Raw genomic sequence first — 14,574 nt, 5'->3', positions numbered from 1 at the left:
AGTTTTTTTTCCGATAAAAAAAACAGGCGATCATTTCGTGCAACTGCTTCGTGCGCATACGCGTAAATTTACGATTTATCACGTGTCACAATTTCAAAGACGTGTTTCGAAGCAGCGTTGCCACAATGAATTTTTATTTTGGACCAACATTTTTCCAAAATTGAACCAAAATTCGTACCAGCGGACCATTTTTCCAAATTAAATTAATATAATTTAAAAGCTAAAATTTTTCCAAAATTTTACTTCGATAGCAAAATTTTATTTCTATTAACATTTTTATTTCTATAGAAAATTTTGTCAAAATTTTTTTCTATAGAAAATTTTGTTAAAATTTTTATTTCTATAGAAAATTTTATTAAAATTTTATTTCTACAGAAAATTTTGTCAAAATTTTATTTCTATAGAAAATTTTGTCCAAATTGTTTTTCTAAAGAAAATTTTATCCAAATTTTATTTCTAAAGAAAATTTTATTTCTATTGAAAATTTTGTCAAAATTTTATTTCTATAGACAATTTTGTCAAAATTTAATTTCTTCAGGAAATTTTTCAAAACTCCATTTCTATAGAAAAAAATTTCTATAGAAAATTTTGTTTGTTTCTATATAAAGTTATCGCAAAATTTGGTTTCTATATAACATTTTTGCATAATTTTGTATCTATACAAAGTTTTTTTAAGTTTATTTCTGTACAAAATTTTATTTCTACAGAAAATTTTGTTAAAATTTTATTTATATAGAAATTTTTGTTAACATTTTGTTTCTACAGAAAATTTTGTCAAAATTTTAAAATTTTTTAAAAATTACCGATTTAAAGAAAATGGACCAAAATCAACCAAATTCCATTTATTTCTATAGAAAATGTTGTCCAAATTTTATTTCTAAAGAAATTTTATCCAAATTTTATTTGTATAGAAAATTTTGTCAAAATTTTATTTCTATAGACGATTTTGTCAAAATTTTATTTCTATAGAAAATTTTGGCAAAATTTCTTCAGGAAATTTTTCAAAAATCCATTTCTATAGAAAATGTTGCCAAAATTTTATTTCTATAGAAAATTTTATTAAAATTTTATTTCTACAGAAAATTTGGCAAAATTTTATTTCTATAGAAAATTGTATCCAAATTTTATTTCTTTGAAAATTTTGTCCAAATTTTATTTCTATAGAAAATTTTGTCCAAATTTTATTTCTATAGAAAATTTTGTCAAAAATTAATTTCATCAGGAAATTTTTCAAAAATCCATTTCTATAGAAAATTTTGCCAAAATTATATTTCTTTAGAAAATTTAGCCAAAATTTTATTTCTATAGAAAATTTTGTTTGTTTTCTATATAAAGTTATCGCAAAATTTGGTTTCTATATAACATTTTTCCATAATTTTGTATCTATACAATTTTTTTAAGTTTATTTCTGTACAAAATTTTGGCAAAATGTTATTTCTATAGAACATTTTGTTAAATTTTATTTCTATAGAAATTATTGTCAACATTTTATTTCTACAGAAAATTTTGAAAAATTACCGATGTGACGAAAATGGACCAAAATCAACCAAATTCCATTTAGTCCGACCATCGGACCAAATTTAAATTGTAATAATTTTTTGGACCAACCCTGTTTCGAAGCACTGCGATCGTACTTTTGGGGCATTTCTTTCGATCAATCGACACGAGCCTAATTTTAAACGATTGAAAAACTGTGAGGGATCTAACGCGAACAAATTTTTATTTGACGGTCAAATGTTCATTTAATATTAAATGTATGCTGGTCCCACTAAGGGCTAAAGTTGTCTCAATGTCACGAAAGGTCACATGACAATCTTACAGTATCAGTTGGCGCACAGCATCAATTTTTTCCGGAATAACAACGTGAAATTCGTCTTGGAGTGAACCACGACCAGGATCAATTCATATTGCCATCTATAGAGAAATTTTTTTGTCTTCAATCACGAACTTAATTGATACAATTAATTTTTAATTGAAATGTCTTCTATCACAGAAATGATACACACAAATTTTTTTCTGATTCAATTAATTTTTTAATTGAAATGTCTTCAATCGCAGAAATGATAGTATCAATTAAAAATTAATTGAAAGCCAATTAAAAAATTAATTGATCTAATTAAAAAAATTATTGATACTATTAATTTTTGTGATTGATTTTTATTCTAATTAAAAATTTGTTGAATAAATTAAATTTTTAATTGAATTTTTTTTTTAATCTCAATTAAGACTTTAAGGTGGGTATTAAGTTCGAGTTTAGCCATTTTTTTAGGATTACTTTTCTTTAATAAACCATTTTAAGGAATACAAACTTTATACAAATTTGCTTTAGGCAATTCCTCATTAAGTCATAATAAAATTTGGACAAACATCTATAATTTTATGCCTTTCTTATTAATTTAGTTTTCACTTTAGCGGCTAAATCCGAACTTAATACCCACCACCTTTAATTGGAAAATTTTTTGTGAATTTTTTTTTCTGCGTAGTATCAATTAAAAAAATAATAGTTACAATTAATTGTTGTGATTGATTTTCGTTGCAATTAAAAATTATAGTTAAACCAATTAAGTTTTTTAATTAAATATTTTTTTTAAATTCAATTAAATTGCACAGTTGTTGAGTTATCCACGTCGATAGTTGTAAAAAATAGCGCCCATATGTCAAAATGTTCTGAGTACATATAACCTCCAACATGTCAGTTTCAACACTTGGGTTGCCCAACCCCGAAATATAAAAGGCAACCCTCGTATATTTTTAAATCCTAATATTATTAGTATTGCCCTTAAAAAAAAAAAACAAGAAATATAGAAGTAAGTATGTAATCATATTTACCATCAGTTTTACGAAAGAATCCCTCTTGACGTTCAGTTATAATTAAAAGTCCCTCTTTTTCAAATTTTGTTTTAGGATTTGAGGCCAATGTCGATAATTCGGCCTTATTGAAACGCATATTTTTGTGTTCCCCACAATGGTGACGATGATGATATTGCCACTGTTGCTCTCCGTGTACTGGAATGTTTTAAAAAAGTCCACATATGGCGAGAACATGTAATCTTAAACCATTTGAATGAATGACATGTATATGCAACAGAAAAAAATGCTCAAGATTCTCGTTATAGGAGAATTAAAAAAAAAACACCCGAACACGTCACTACAATAGGATTGATAACGTCTTAAATGATTACAAGTCAACTGCTGCACTTAAACAATTTAAAAAGCGCTTTGGTGAAGGTTATTTACGGCCGGCGTACAATAAATATCTGAAATAATATAAAAGTAAAGATTATTTCATATTTGTGGTTTAAAAGTTGAAAATAATCTACATTTATAAAAATAACAAAATTAAAAATTGTATATGAATATTATATATAAGATTTTAAAGAACCAATAGAGGAAGGAAATCGTTGTGTGTTGTGCGAAGAAAGGGAATTTTATTGTTGAAGGGACAAAATGAAGGCCACAAAAATATTTACATGGGTCTCAAATCAACAGAATTGAGACATAGTGAGTCAGACATTTTTATTATTCGTTGATATATCGAAAGGCTAAAACTATATATTAAATTGTGCGAAAGATGAATATAATGTTCCCGCTGTAAAATTTGCAATTTCAAAATTTAAATTTTCAGAAATTTTGCAGTTTTCCGAATTACTTAAAATCCTATATTTCAAAAACTCGGAACAGTAACAATAGTAAAATATATATGTAGGATCTCACCCAGATTTACCCAATGAAAAGACGGACGTTTTCTTAAACGTTATAATTCATAGTTTATTATTAATTAAATTACGATGGCGATGTGGATATGAATATTTGGTAATTTTTACAATGTTTCATTTAACACTAAACTAGTTGAAACGACCGTACACGATTTCTCTATCGACTCTTGTTAACAACTGCCTCCTTGTCTTCTTTTACAAATTCATCAAACTCTAACCAGCGGTGAGAGGAGACTGGAAAGGAACCGTTACAATGAGTATAACTATTTGTGCATATGTATGTATAAGTCAGTGAGATGGTTTGTCTACCTATTCGCTGTTCTCTTTGTTGTTGTAAAGTGTCATACCTCTGATCGACACCCTACATTCGGCCCTCCTGACGTTGCTTCGCCCCCGAAGCCGAACACCATGGCTTCATATATTCTAATACGGTATGGCATCGTCTCGTACCTTCACCTTCTCCGACCTTCTCGACTTCATATCTATCATGGTTCAACTTTGATGTGATCTTATATGGACCGAGGAATTTCGGTCGCAATTTCATACCTGTTCCATACTGGGTTCGCTTAATGGCTACCAGGTCTCCAACTTTATATTCACGACCAGGAATACGATTCTTATCAAATCCCATTTTATTCTCGGCTTGAATTTCTAAAATCTTCCGTCTAGCTTCATTCCGAATTTCATCTCGTTCTTGTTGCAATTCTTCCAAGGATAATTCTTCCAGCATTCTCTGAATCTCAAGATCGTTCTTCGTTCTCATGTTGACTCCAGTTAAAATCTTGAATGGGGTGTTTCCAGTGCTTCGTGATGGGGTATTATTAACAATTTGTTGTACACGTTCCACATAACGATACCATAAATCAGGTTTCTCTGCACACATTTTGGCTAACATGGGCACAATTATTCTGTTCATGCGCTCCACTTGACCGTTACCTCTTGGAACTCCTGTCGCAATAAGTAGATGTTGGATATTTTCTTGTTCACAGTACTCTCTAAACTGGTTAGATGTAAAAGCACTACCCCTATCAGAAATAATTCTCTGCGGATTTCCAAAAATAAAAGATTGTTTTTGTAGCCTCTCTACCACTTCGTTGCTTCCCGTACTTTTTGTTGGATAAAGCCACACAAATTTGGAAAATGCGTCAACTACAACCAATATGTGATTGTATCTCTTCTTCGTCGTCTCTAATGGTCCAACATGGTCGATGTGATACGTCACCAGCGGTTTGTCCGATTTACCGATCGGCTGCAGCAACCCCTCTTTCTTGCCCAATTTAGCATCGGTGATGATGCACTCGATACAATTTTTCACAACAGAACTCGCTTTTTGTTCCAGCTTCGGAATATAAAACTCCTTTTCTACGACATCCATCGTCTTCTTTACAGAAAAATGGCCCTGGCGATGAGCTATTTCAATAATCTCCTTTTCCATACTCTCTGGAATTACAATCAGCTGCTTCGCCACATCCTTGTAAAGTACTCCATATTCCATAAAATAATCTTCATAATCGCTTTTCTCTAAAATTTTCCTCACGGCTCTAACCCAATCATCACACTCTTGGGCTTTTTGGATACGATGTTGTAGTGTATCATTTATCATCAAACAAGCAAATCGGCTCAGTGCATCGACATGCCTCATTTTGGTCCCAGCACGATGTTCAATAGTATATTCGAACTCTTGTAAAAACATCGCCCATCTTGAAATGCGAGCTGGTACATCTTCTTTTTTCATAGTCATTGCCACAGCATTACAATCTGTCACAATTTTTATTTTGACTCCTAAGACATACACGCGCCACTTTTTGAGAGCTTCAATGATGGCCAACACCTCCAACTCATAAGAATGATATTTTTCCTCATATGTTGTTGTTTTGCGGCTCATGAATTCAACAGGGTGCAAACACTGGTCCTCCGAATCTCTCTGCAAAAGTACACCACCATAACCGTACTTGCTAGCGTCTGTATGTATTTCTGTTTCCGCTTTAGGGTTGTATAGTCGCAACACAGAATCACTGGATAACGCCATTTTCAACTGTTCAACCGCTAACAACTCTTTATCCCCCATTTTGAACACAGAATTTTTCCGTAAAAGATCCGTCAATGGCTTAGCTATCAATGCGTAATCTTTTATGAACCGACGGAAAAATGAAGCCATGCCCAAAAAACGTTGAACACCTTTTACACTTGATGGCACGGGGTAATTTCTAATTGCCTTTATTTTCTCCTCTGTTGGTGATATGGATGAATTTTGAATAACGTATCCTAAGAAAATAATCTTGCGTCGCAGAAATTGACATTTACTCCACTTAACCTGCATCCCGTTTAACGACGCGACTCGCAGTACTCTTTTCAATTTCTCCACACCCTCTGTCTCATCTACTGAAGGGATAACTATGTCATCCATGTAAACGATAATTGTGCCATCCCTTATTAACTCGTGGAACACTGTAGATATATATCGACAAAATACTGCAGGTGAGTTAGTCAACCCAAATGGCACGAATTGAAATTCAAACTGACCGCTAGGGGTCACGAATGATGTATACTTCTTAGATTCTTCCGCTACGGGTACATGGAAGAAACCATTTTTTAAGTCGATTGTCGTATACACCTTTGCTTCCTGTAGTCTCTGTACCACATCGTCAATCACCGCAGTTGGAAAATTATCACGCACAATCTTCTGATTTAAACGCCGATAATCGCAGCAAAGTCTCTTCGACCCATCTTTTTTTGACACCAAAACAACTGGCGAGCAATACTCCGAACAACTAGGTCTAATAATACCCTCCTTTAACCATTCTTGGATTTGGCTGTCAATTAGTTGCTGCTCTACATATGGCACTCTTCTCGGACGACTAGTCACTGGAATTTCATCCAATAAAACTATTTTCATTTCTACCGGGTATTTTTCAGGCCTCTCTGGTTTATAATGGAAAATCGAACTCTGAACTTCCTTTCTCAACTCCGGTACCAAATGACTCAAATCTGGATCTCTATCGGTAACTTTCTCATATGACATCGAATTAATTATAGCTCGAAACTCAACACCAAGCTCGGGAATTGAATTGACGTTCAAATCTCGAGATGGGTTCGCCTCACTCTCTTTGGTTGCTATTTCCGACAAATCGGTGTCTTGAGTTTTCTCCATATCAACTGATAAAATACTTCGCTCGTATGTACTAACAGCCTCTACTTTACCTCTAAACCGAGCGCCTTTTGAATCAATAATCAAATCTATTTTATGTAAAACGTCATTGCCTATAACCGCATCGTACAATATATCACTTTCCTTGACTATATAGCAAACTATATCCAGTCTCTCTGCATCCAATTTCACCAATGTCTTAACAAAGCCTATAGTGGTAATATTTCTACCACCTATACCACTAAGTATTCTCTTCTCAGGCTCAACATCAACATCACACAGGTTCAGTAGAGTATCGTATCGCAAAAGGCTGAGATCACTGCCTGTATCTATCAATGCCGATACACTCTTCCCGTAGATCAACACGTCCTTAAAAATTCTTCTAGGAGATCCTGCTACTTCATTTGTCAACGTGTGTACGTTTCTGCTCTCAGTCCTGGTGCTTCTTCTTTTTTTGCAGATGGGCATTCGTACGACTTATGCCCAAACCCTTTGCACTTGAAACACTTCAAATCTTTGGACGGACACCCCTTCGACATATGACCCATTTCGCCACACTTGTAACAGCGTACCAAATTCTCAGATTTCATATTTTGCGTCGAATTCTTTTCATATCGTGGTTTGGCTACCTTGATATTACTCGGTTTTGTCGTAGTACTAATTTTCTCATATACGACGATTTTCTCTTTCAACTCCGCTATCGTGGTTGCCTGATACAAGACGGCTTTGTTGGCGCTGGAGTCTGGTACTCCCTGGACGAAGTACTCAATAACACTATTTTCGTCTAATTTTATAGAATGGCCAATTTCCATCAAACTGTATAAATATTGGCGATAACTCTCATCTGGTCTCTTTCTTCTATTCTCCAATAATTTATGGACACTCATGTACGACATAGTAGCACCAAATTCATTTTGCAAAATTTTTCTAAGAACACCCCAGTCCCTTACGTTCGATTGACTGCGCACGAAGGTTCTGGCTGCTCCTGTCAACAGCTGTTTTGCGTAAATATATTTCTGAAGGTCATTCCACTTTAAAATGTGAGCACAATCTTCGAATTCTTGAACCCATGTTTTGATATCGGGACTTCCTTCACCCGAAAATTTAGATAAAGAGTCTTCAATATCTTTTAAAGTGAAACGAGACTGTTCTGCTCCTACCACTGTCTCCGCGGCTTCAGAGGCTGCGTCGCTAACGTCAGAGGCCCTATCCATGTCTATAGGAGGACTGTAATGTCGAATAAGACGTTCTTGTAAATCAGTTTTTGCACCAGTGGCATCAAGACCTAACTCCTGTGCTTGAGCCCTAAGCTCCTCAACAGTCATTACTAAAATATCGCGCAATAACATTCTCAAGTGTAAGGTCGCTTCTCACAAAATATTTTCTCGTTAATTAACAGAATATTTCACGATCAAATTATTCTCTAATAATTGAATTGGAATTTCAATTTAATTTTATTTACTTCAATCTCTTTAATTTATTATTTTTAATTTACTTTATTAAAAATAACCTCTCACACTTATTTACTCTCATTGATACTCAAAATTCATTCCTCTAATTCACTCTCTTAATACTTATAAATTATTCACAAGAAAAATCAAATATTAAAGGAACATACATCAAAACAATTGTACTCATCTCTATACAAAATATCTTCTTTGACGCTTCCTCCTTCTCTGCTCGCTCTGGCCACCTTCTCTGCTCTGCTCACTCGAACGATCTCTCGCTTGACCGTTTACTCTCACCACTGCACAACTCTGGCACTCGTTGCTTTGTGCTTTCCTCTAATTCGCTTCACTGCACTTTTTCTCGATTGTCTTCACACGAATGACATCGAAATCTTAGCGGATTTTTTCTGTCCTCTTTTATGCAAATTTCTTCCACAATTTTGCAATCATCGAAATCATAACGGATTTTCTTATTCCTCTTTCACAATGTTCTTCAAAAATGCACGGTCTTTATTACATAATTTTTCAGTTCAAAATCACTTAATTATGCATTGAAATTTTTGTAACTCCACAGTTTTAGACACCACTTATATTTTCCATAAATATGTTTTTATATTCAAACAACTCAAGTTTTTATGTTTATATCGTCTAGTTCAATTATTTTTATGCACCATCTCGTATTTGTAAAAAAGTATTTTTCCCACTATATTTTTTCCACTGTATTAATTTATGTGTTTTGGCGAACAACAAACAGAGTTTTTTTTTATATCCACTATTCACTGCCATGAATTTTCAATGTCACTTCAGGGGTAAATGTTTTTGTGGGATCCCGGTTGAGCCCCCAAATTTGTAGGATCTCACCCAGATTTACCCAATGAAAAGACGGACGTTTTCTTAAACGTTATAATTCATAGTTTATTATTAATTAAATTACGATGGCGATGTGGATATGAATATTTGGTAATTTTTACAATGTTTCATTTAACACTAAACTAGTTGAAACGACCGTACACGATTTCTCTATCGACTCTTGTTAACAACTGCCTCCTTGTCTTCTTTTACAAATTCATCAAACTCTAACCAGCGGTGAGAGGAGACTGGAAAGGAACCGTTACAATGAGTATAACTATTTGTGCATATGTATGTATAAGTCAGTGAGATGGTTTGTCTACCTATTCGCTGTTCTCTTTGTTGTTGTAAAGTGTCATACCTCTGATCGACACCCTACATATATAGTAATAAACTTCATGGAAAATTTGACCAACTATAATATTTATTTTTATTAGTTTACCCAACTTTAATTTCATTATGACTAAATTCGTATATTTCATTTCACTACTCCGCCACGACTGATACTTTTTGTTTCTTGATGTTGAAGGTCTAGTATAACAAAATTGATGAGTTGTGTACTTTGTTGCTGCAAATATGTTATAAATATTTATAAATGTAACCTTCTACTGTATACAATCAACATTTTATACAAAGACATCACGACTGCAACATCTGCCAAGATATATGGTAAATGCGTGGGAGGACCTTTAGTGTTTGGTGCATAATTATTATTGTTAATATGGTTCTGATAGGTGTTGGTGTTTGGATTTAAATAGCTATTGGTATTTTTAATGAAATTAACAAGTATATACAGAAGTAAGTTCGGCCGGGCCGAATCTTAAATACCCACCACCATGAATCAAATATAATAGTTTTCTTTGAAAACTCTTCGTCGTAGCGGGTTACTTGATAATAACAGGTTGGCTGATAAGTCCCCGGTCTGATACATAGATGGCGTCGCTATTATTAAATGCATATTATTTTTATTCAAATGATTCGTGTCAAAATTTGACGTCTGTAAGACAATTGGTTTGTGAGATAGAGCGTCTTTTGTTAAGCAACTTTTGTTATTGTGAAAAAAATGAAAAAAAAAAGAAATTTCGTGTTTTGATAAAATACTGTTTTCTGAAGGGGAAAAATACGGTGGAAGCAAAAACTTGGCTTGATAATGAGTTTCCGGACTCTGCCCCAAGGAAATCAACAATAATTGATTGGTATGCAAAATTCAAGCGTGGTGAAATGAGCACGGAGGACGGTGAACGCAGTGGACGCCCGAAAGAGGTGGTTACCGAAGAAAACATCAAAAAAATCCACAAAATGATTTTGAATGACCTAAAATGAATTTGATCGAGATAGCAGAGGCCTTAAATATCTCAAAGGAACGTTTTGGTCATATCATTCATCAATATTTGGAGATGCGGAAGCTCTGTGCAAAATGGGTGCCGCGCGAGCTCACATTTGACCAAAAACAACAACGTGTTGATGATTCTGAGCGGTGTTTGCAGCAGTTAACTCGTAATACATCCGAGTTTTTCCGTCGATATGTGACAATGGATGAAACATGGCTCCATCACTACACTCCTGAGTCCAATCGAAAGTCGGCTGAGTGGACAGCGGCCGGTGAACCGTCTCTGAAGCGTGGTTTGGATTATCTTGAGAAGGCAAAAACCATCAACAGTGACTATTATATGGCGTTATTGGAGCGTTTGAAGGTCGAAATCGCAACAAAACGGCTCCATATGAAGAAGAAAAAAAGTGTTGTTCCACCAAGACAACGCACCGTGCCACAAGTAATTGAGAACAATGGCAAAAATTCATGAATTGGGCTTCGAATTGCTTCCCCACCCACAGTATTCTCCAGATCTGGCCCCCAGCGACTTTTTCTTGTTCTCAGACCTCAAAAGGATGCTCGCAGGGAAAACATTTGGGAGGACCTTAAGTGTTTGGTGCATAATTATTATTGTTAATATGGTTCTAATAGCTTTTGGTGTTTGGATTTAAATAGCTATTGGTATTTTTAATGAAATTACAGAAGTAAATTCAGCCGGGCCGAATCTTAAATACCCACCACCATGAATCAAATATAATAGTTTTCTTTGAAAACTCTTCCTCGTAGTGATAATATATAGAATTTCAAGGGGTTTAATGACAAATATTCCCCCAAGCAAATCAGTTCAACCACTACGCTTCTCGAAAATAATTTTAAAGATTCTACCTATGAAGACTAGATCAAATTCTGGATTTATAAGAAACAATTTTGTTTGAGTTTTAGAGAAATCATAAACATATCGTGTAAATGCTAAAATAACACATTGAGTTGAAATCTTAAATCTGTAGATTTTTACCGCCATTATTTAAATGATTACGAGGAGTAAAATCTGGAATCAGTTTCAAGCAATTTTCATGATCATTTCGCCTGCGATATATGTTACACTTAAAGAAGAGTTTTCTTTTCTGAAGATTGAAATTTTAGACAAGCAAAGTTTTCTTTTGACACAAATTTTAAAGACAATCATTGAATCGCTTATCAAAAATTCGGATTAATTTCCTCTAAACGAAACAACTTTATACGAAAGGGAATTTCGTTTGTCTACAATTTTATTCCGGAGGAAAATATTTTTTCTTTGGGTGTTCCCTCAAGAAGTTAAATCGGTCTATATCGATGCCTTACCAAATGGACCGCTAAAAATAAATGCGATACAGATTTTTGAGGGTCTAAAATACCAGTATGTTTACATTTACGGGCAACTCGGATAAAAACTACGGTTTCTAGAAGCCCAAGGATTTAAATCGGGATATCGGCCTATGTGGGGGGCTATACCAAAACACACATCATATTCGGCTGACCTATTTGCGGTCATCCGGTTTTTAGAAGCCCTAGAAATAAATTCGGGAAGTAGGTCTATATGGGGGCTATATCAAAACATGTCCTCAAATACCTCTAGAATTCCAATTTTAGACAGATTGGGTAAAAAGTAAAATGCCCAAGAAGTAAAATCGGGAGATCAGTCTATATGGGGGCTATACCAAATCATAGGCCGATACACCCCTATTTCGGCACACCTCTTTATGATCCCAAAAAACCTTTAGATTTCCATTTTCAAGCAAATCGGATAATAAATACAGTTTTTAGAAGCCCAAGAAGTAATATCGGGAGATCGGTCTATATGGGGGCTATACCAAAACATGGACCGATACACCCCATTTTCGACACACCAATTTATGGTCCTAAAATACCTCTAGATTTTCAATTTCAGGCAAATCGGATATAAAATACAATTTTCTAGACGCCCAAGAAGCCAAATCGGGAGATCGGTCTATATGGGGGCTATACCAAAACATGGACCGATAGGCATCATTTTCGACACACCTTTTGATGGTCCTAAAATACCTCTAGATTTTTAAATTCAGGCAAATAAAAATTACGGTTTTTATAAGCCCAAGACCTCAAATCGGGAGTAGCGTGATTACAACAGACAGACGGACATGCTTATATTGTCTTAGAATTTCTCCCTGATCAAGAATATATATACTTTATATAGTCGGAAATCGAAACGGAATGACAAACTTATTATACTCCCATCACCATTCAATGTGGGGGTATAAAAAATAATATGACACTCAAGTCTTTTATTATATCCCAATTGGTCCAAAAGTTGATTTTCGACAGAATATCAATGATTACTCAAAATCATATAATCTAAAGTCTTGAGTCTTTTTGAAATCCTAAAAATAAATAAAATAGAGATTATCAATGATTACTCAAACCCATAGTGAATTTATGTTAGTAAATTATTTATTGTATAGCTTTTGAGCAGTAAATAGTCTAAGGTATTGAGTCTTTTTGAAATCCTAGAAATATATAAAAATTAAAATATATAAAATTTTATTGTTTCTAAAAAAGAACCCCCCCCCTTTAAAACTGTTAATGAGATTAGAACGTGCAAACAGCGGTAAAGCGGAATTAAATATTCCATGTTCTGGTTTACGAATTCGCAAAATACAAAATTTTTAACTGTCAATAAATTCTGAACCATTTCATATTTTGCCAAGAATTTTTTTCTATTTCATTTCCTTATTCATAAGAACTGTATGTAAAAATTTCGTATTATATATCATTGTGGTTCGGAAACAAAGAAACTGAGGAAAATTTTGTTTTTTGCGAATTCGTAAACCAGAACAAGGGGGGATTATAAATCTCAAATTGGTAACCCATACCAGCAATTGTAATAAATTTGTCGTCCAATATATTTCGATGGTTTGGTAATGAATACCGTATAACAATAAAACGCACGAACCGCAAACAAATAGAACAAATATCCCATATAATAAATGTCAAAAAATGTCTTAGTTAATAATTCAGATACAAACAACCCCCCAAAAATATACATAGTATACCTAGGTAATGGACCAAATGATAAAACAAATATCATCTAAAGAACATCTAAGTGTGTCCTTTTACATGTAACATTTGGAAGGATGCCTCAAGATGAATATGTATATCGACAACCACATTCTTACACCGCCAGCGTGACACAGGCTTTACACCTTTCTTTCCTTGGAAATCACAAATACAATGACACTCGATATAAGAAAACAAAGAAATTATGATGGGACAGGAACAAGACGTATTCTGCTCTTTCGTATGAGCAAGTGGATAAACAAAATGGTATTCGGAACAGTGGAGGACATCTGATGTAAATTGTAGTGTTTTAAATGCAATGTTAAAAAATTAAGTAAGCAAATAAACCACTTTGAATAAAACAAGTAAGGAAAGTTTAAAGTCGGGCGGGGCCGACTATATTATGGCCTTCACCACTATGTATACCAACATGCTTCATACCATCTTAACGACTTCAATTTTATTAGGTGATATTTATGTACTCCCATATACAAACATTCAAATATGAACCGATTTGGACAACATTTTTATACCCTCCACCATAGGATGGGAGTATATTAACTTTGTCATTCCATTTGTAACACATCGAAATATTGCTCTAAGACCCCATAAAGTATATATATTCTGGGTCGTGGTGAAATTCTGAGTCGATCTGAGAATGTCCGTCCGTCTGTTGAAATCACGCTAACTTCCGAACGAAACAAGCTATCGACTTGAAACTTGGGACAAGTAGTTGTTATTGATGTAGGTCGGATGGTATTGCAAATGGGCCATATCGGTCCACTTTTACGTATAGCCCCCACATCAACGGACCCCAAATTTGGCTTGCCGATCCTCTAAGAGAAGTAAATTTCATCCGATCCGGCTGAAAGTTGGTACATGATGTTGGTATATGGTCTCTAACAACCATGCAAAAATTGGTCCACATCGGTCAATAATTATATATAGCCCCCATATAAACCGATCCCCCGATTTGGCTTGCCGAGCCTATAAGAGAAGCAAATTTCTTCCGATCCGGCTGAAATTTGG

The 14,574-nt window shown here is 34.1% G+C and overlaps 1 protein-coding gene across 1 annotated transcript in view; it reads right to left on the bottom strand.

The window, feature by feature from the left end:
* LOC142230719 (inositol polyphosphate-4-phosphatase type I A) overlaps positions 1 to 14,574 on the bottom strand; it is a 33,894-nt gene that overhangs the window by 15,353 nt on the left and 3,967 nt on the right. The window contains exon 2 of the mRNA XM_075301350.1: positions 2,830 to 3,257. Within this exon, the coding sequence (XP_075157465.1) occupies positions 2,830 to 2,947 (118 nt within the window). The 5' untranslated portion in view covers positions 2,948 to 3,257. The remainder of the gene's footprint in view (positions 1 to 2,829; positions 3,258 to 14,574) is intronic.

The sequence above is a fragment of the Haematobia irritans genome, chromosome 3 (genome assembly GCF_050003625.1).
Source record: "Haematobia irritans isolate KBUSLIRL chromosome 3, ASM5000362v1, whole genome shotgun sequence".
NCBI classification, from domain to species: domain Eukaryota; kingdom Metazoa; phylum Arthropoda; class Insecta; order Diptera; family Muscidae; genus Haematobia; species Haematobia irritans.
The sequence above is the reverse complement of the archived record's forward strand: the minus strand, read 5'-3'. Positions and strand labels throughout refer to the sequence as shown.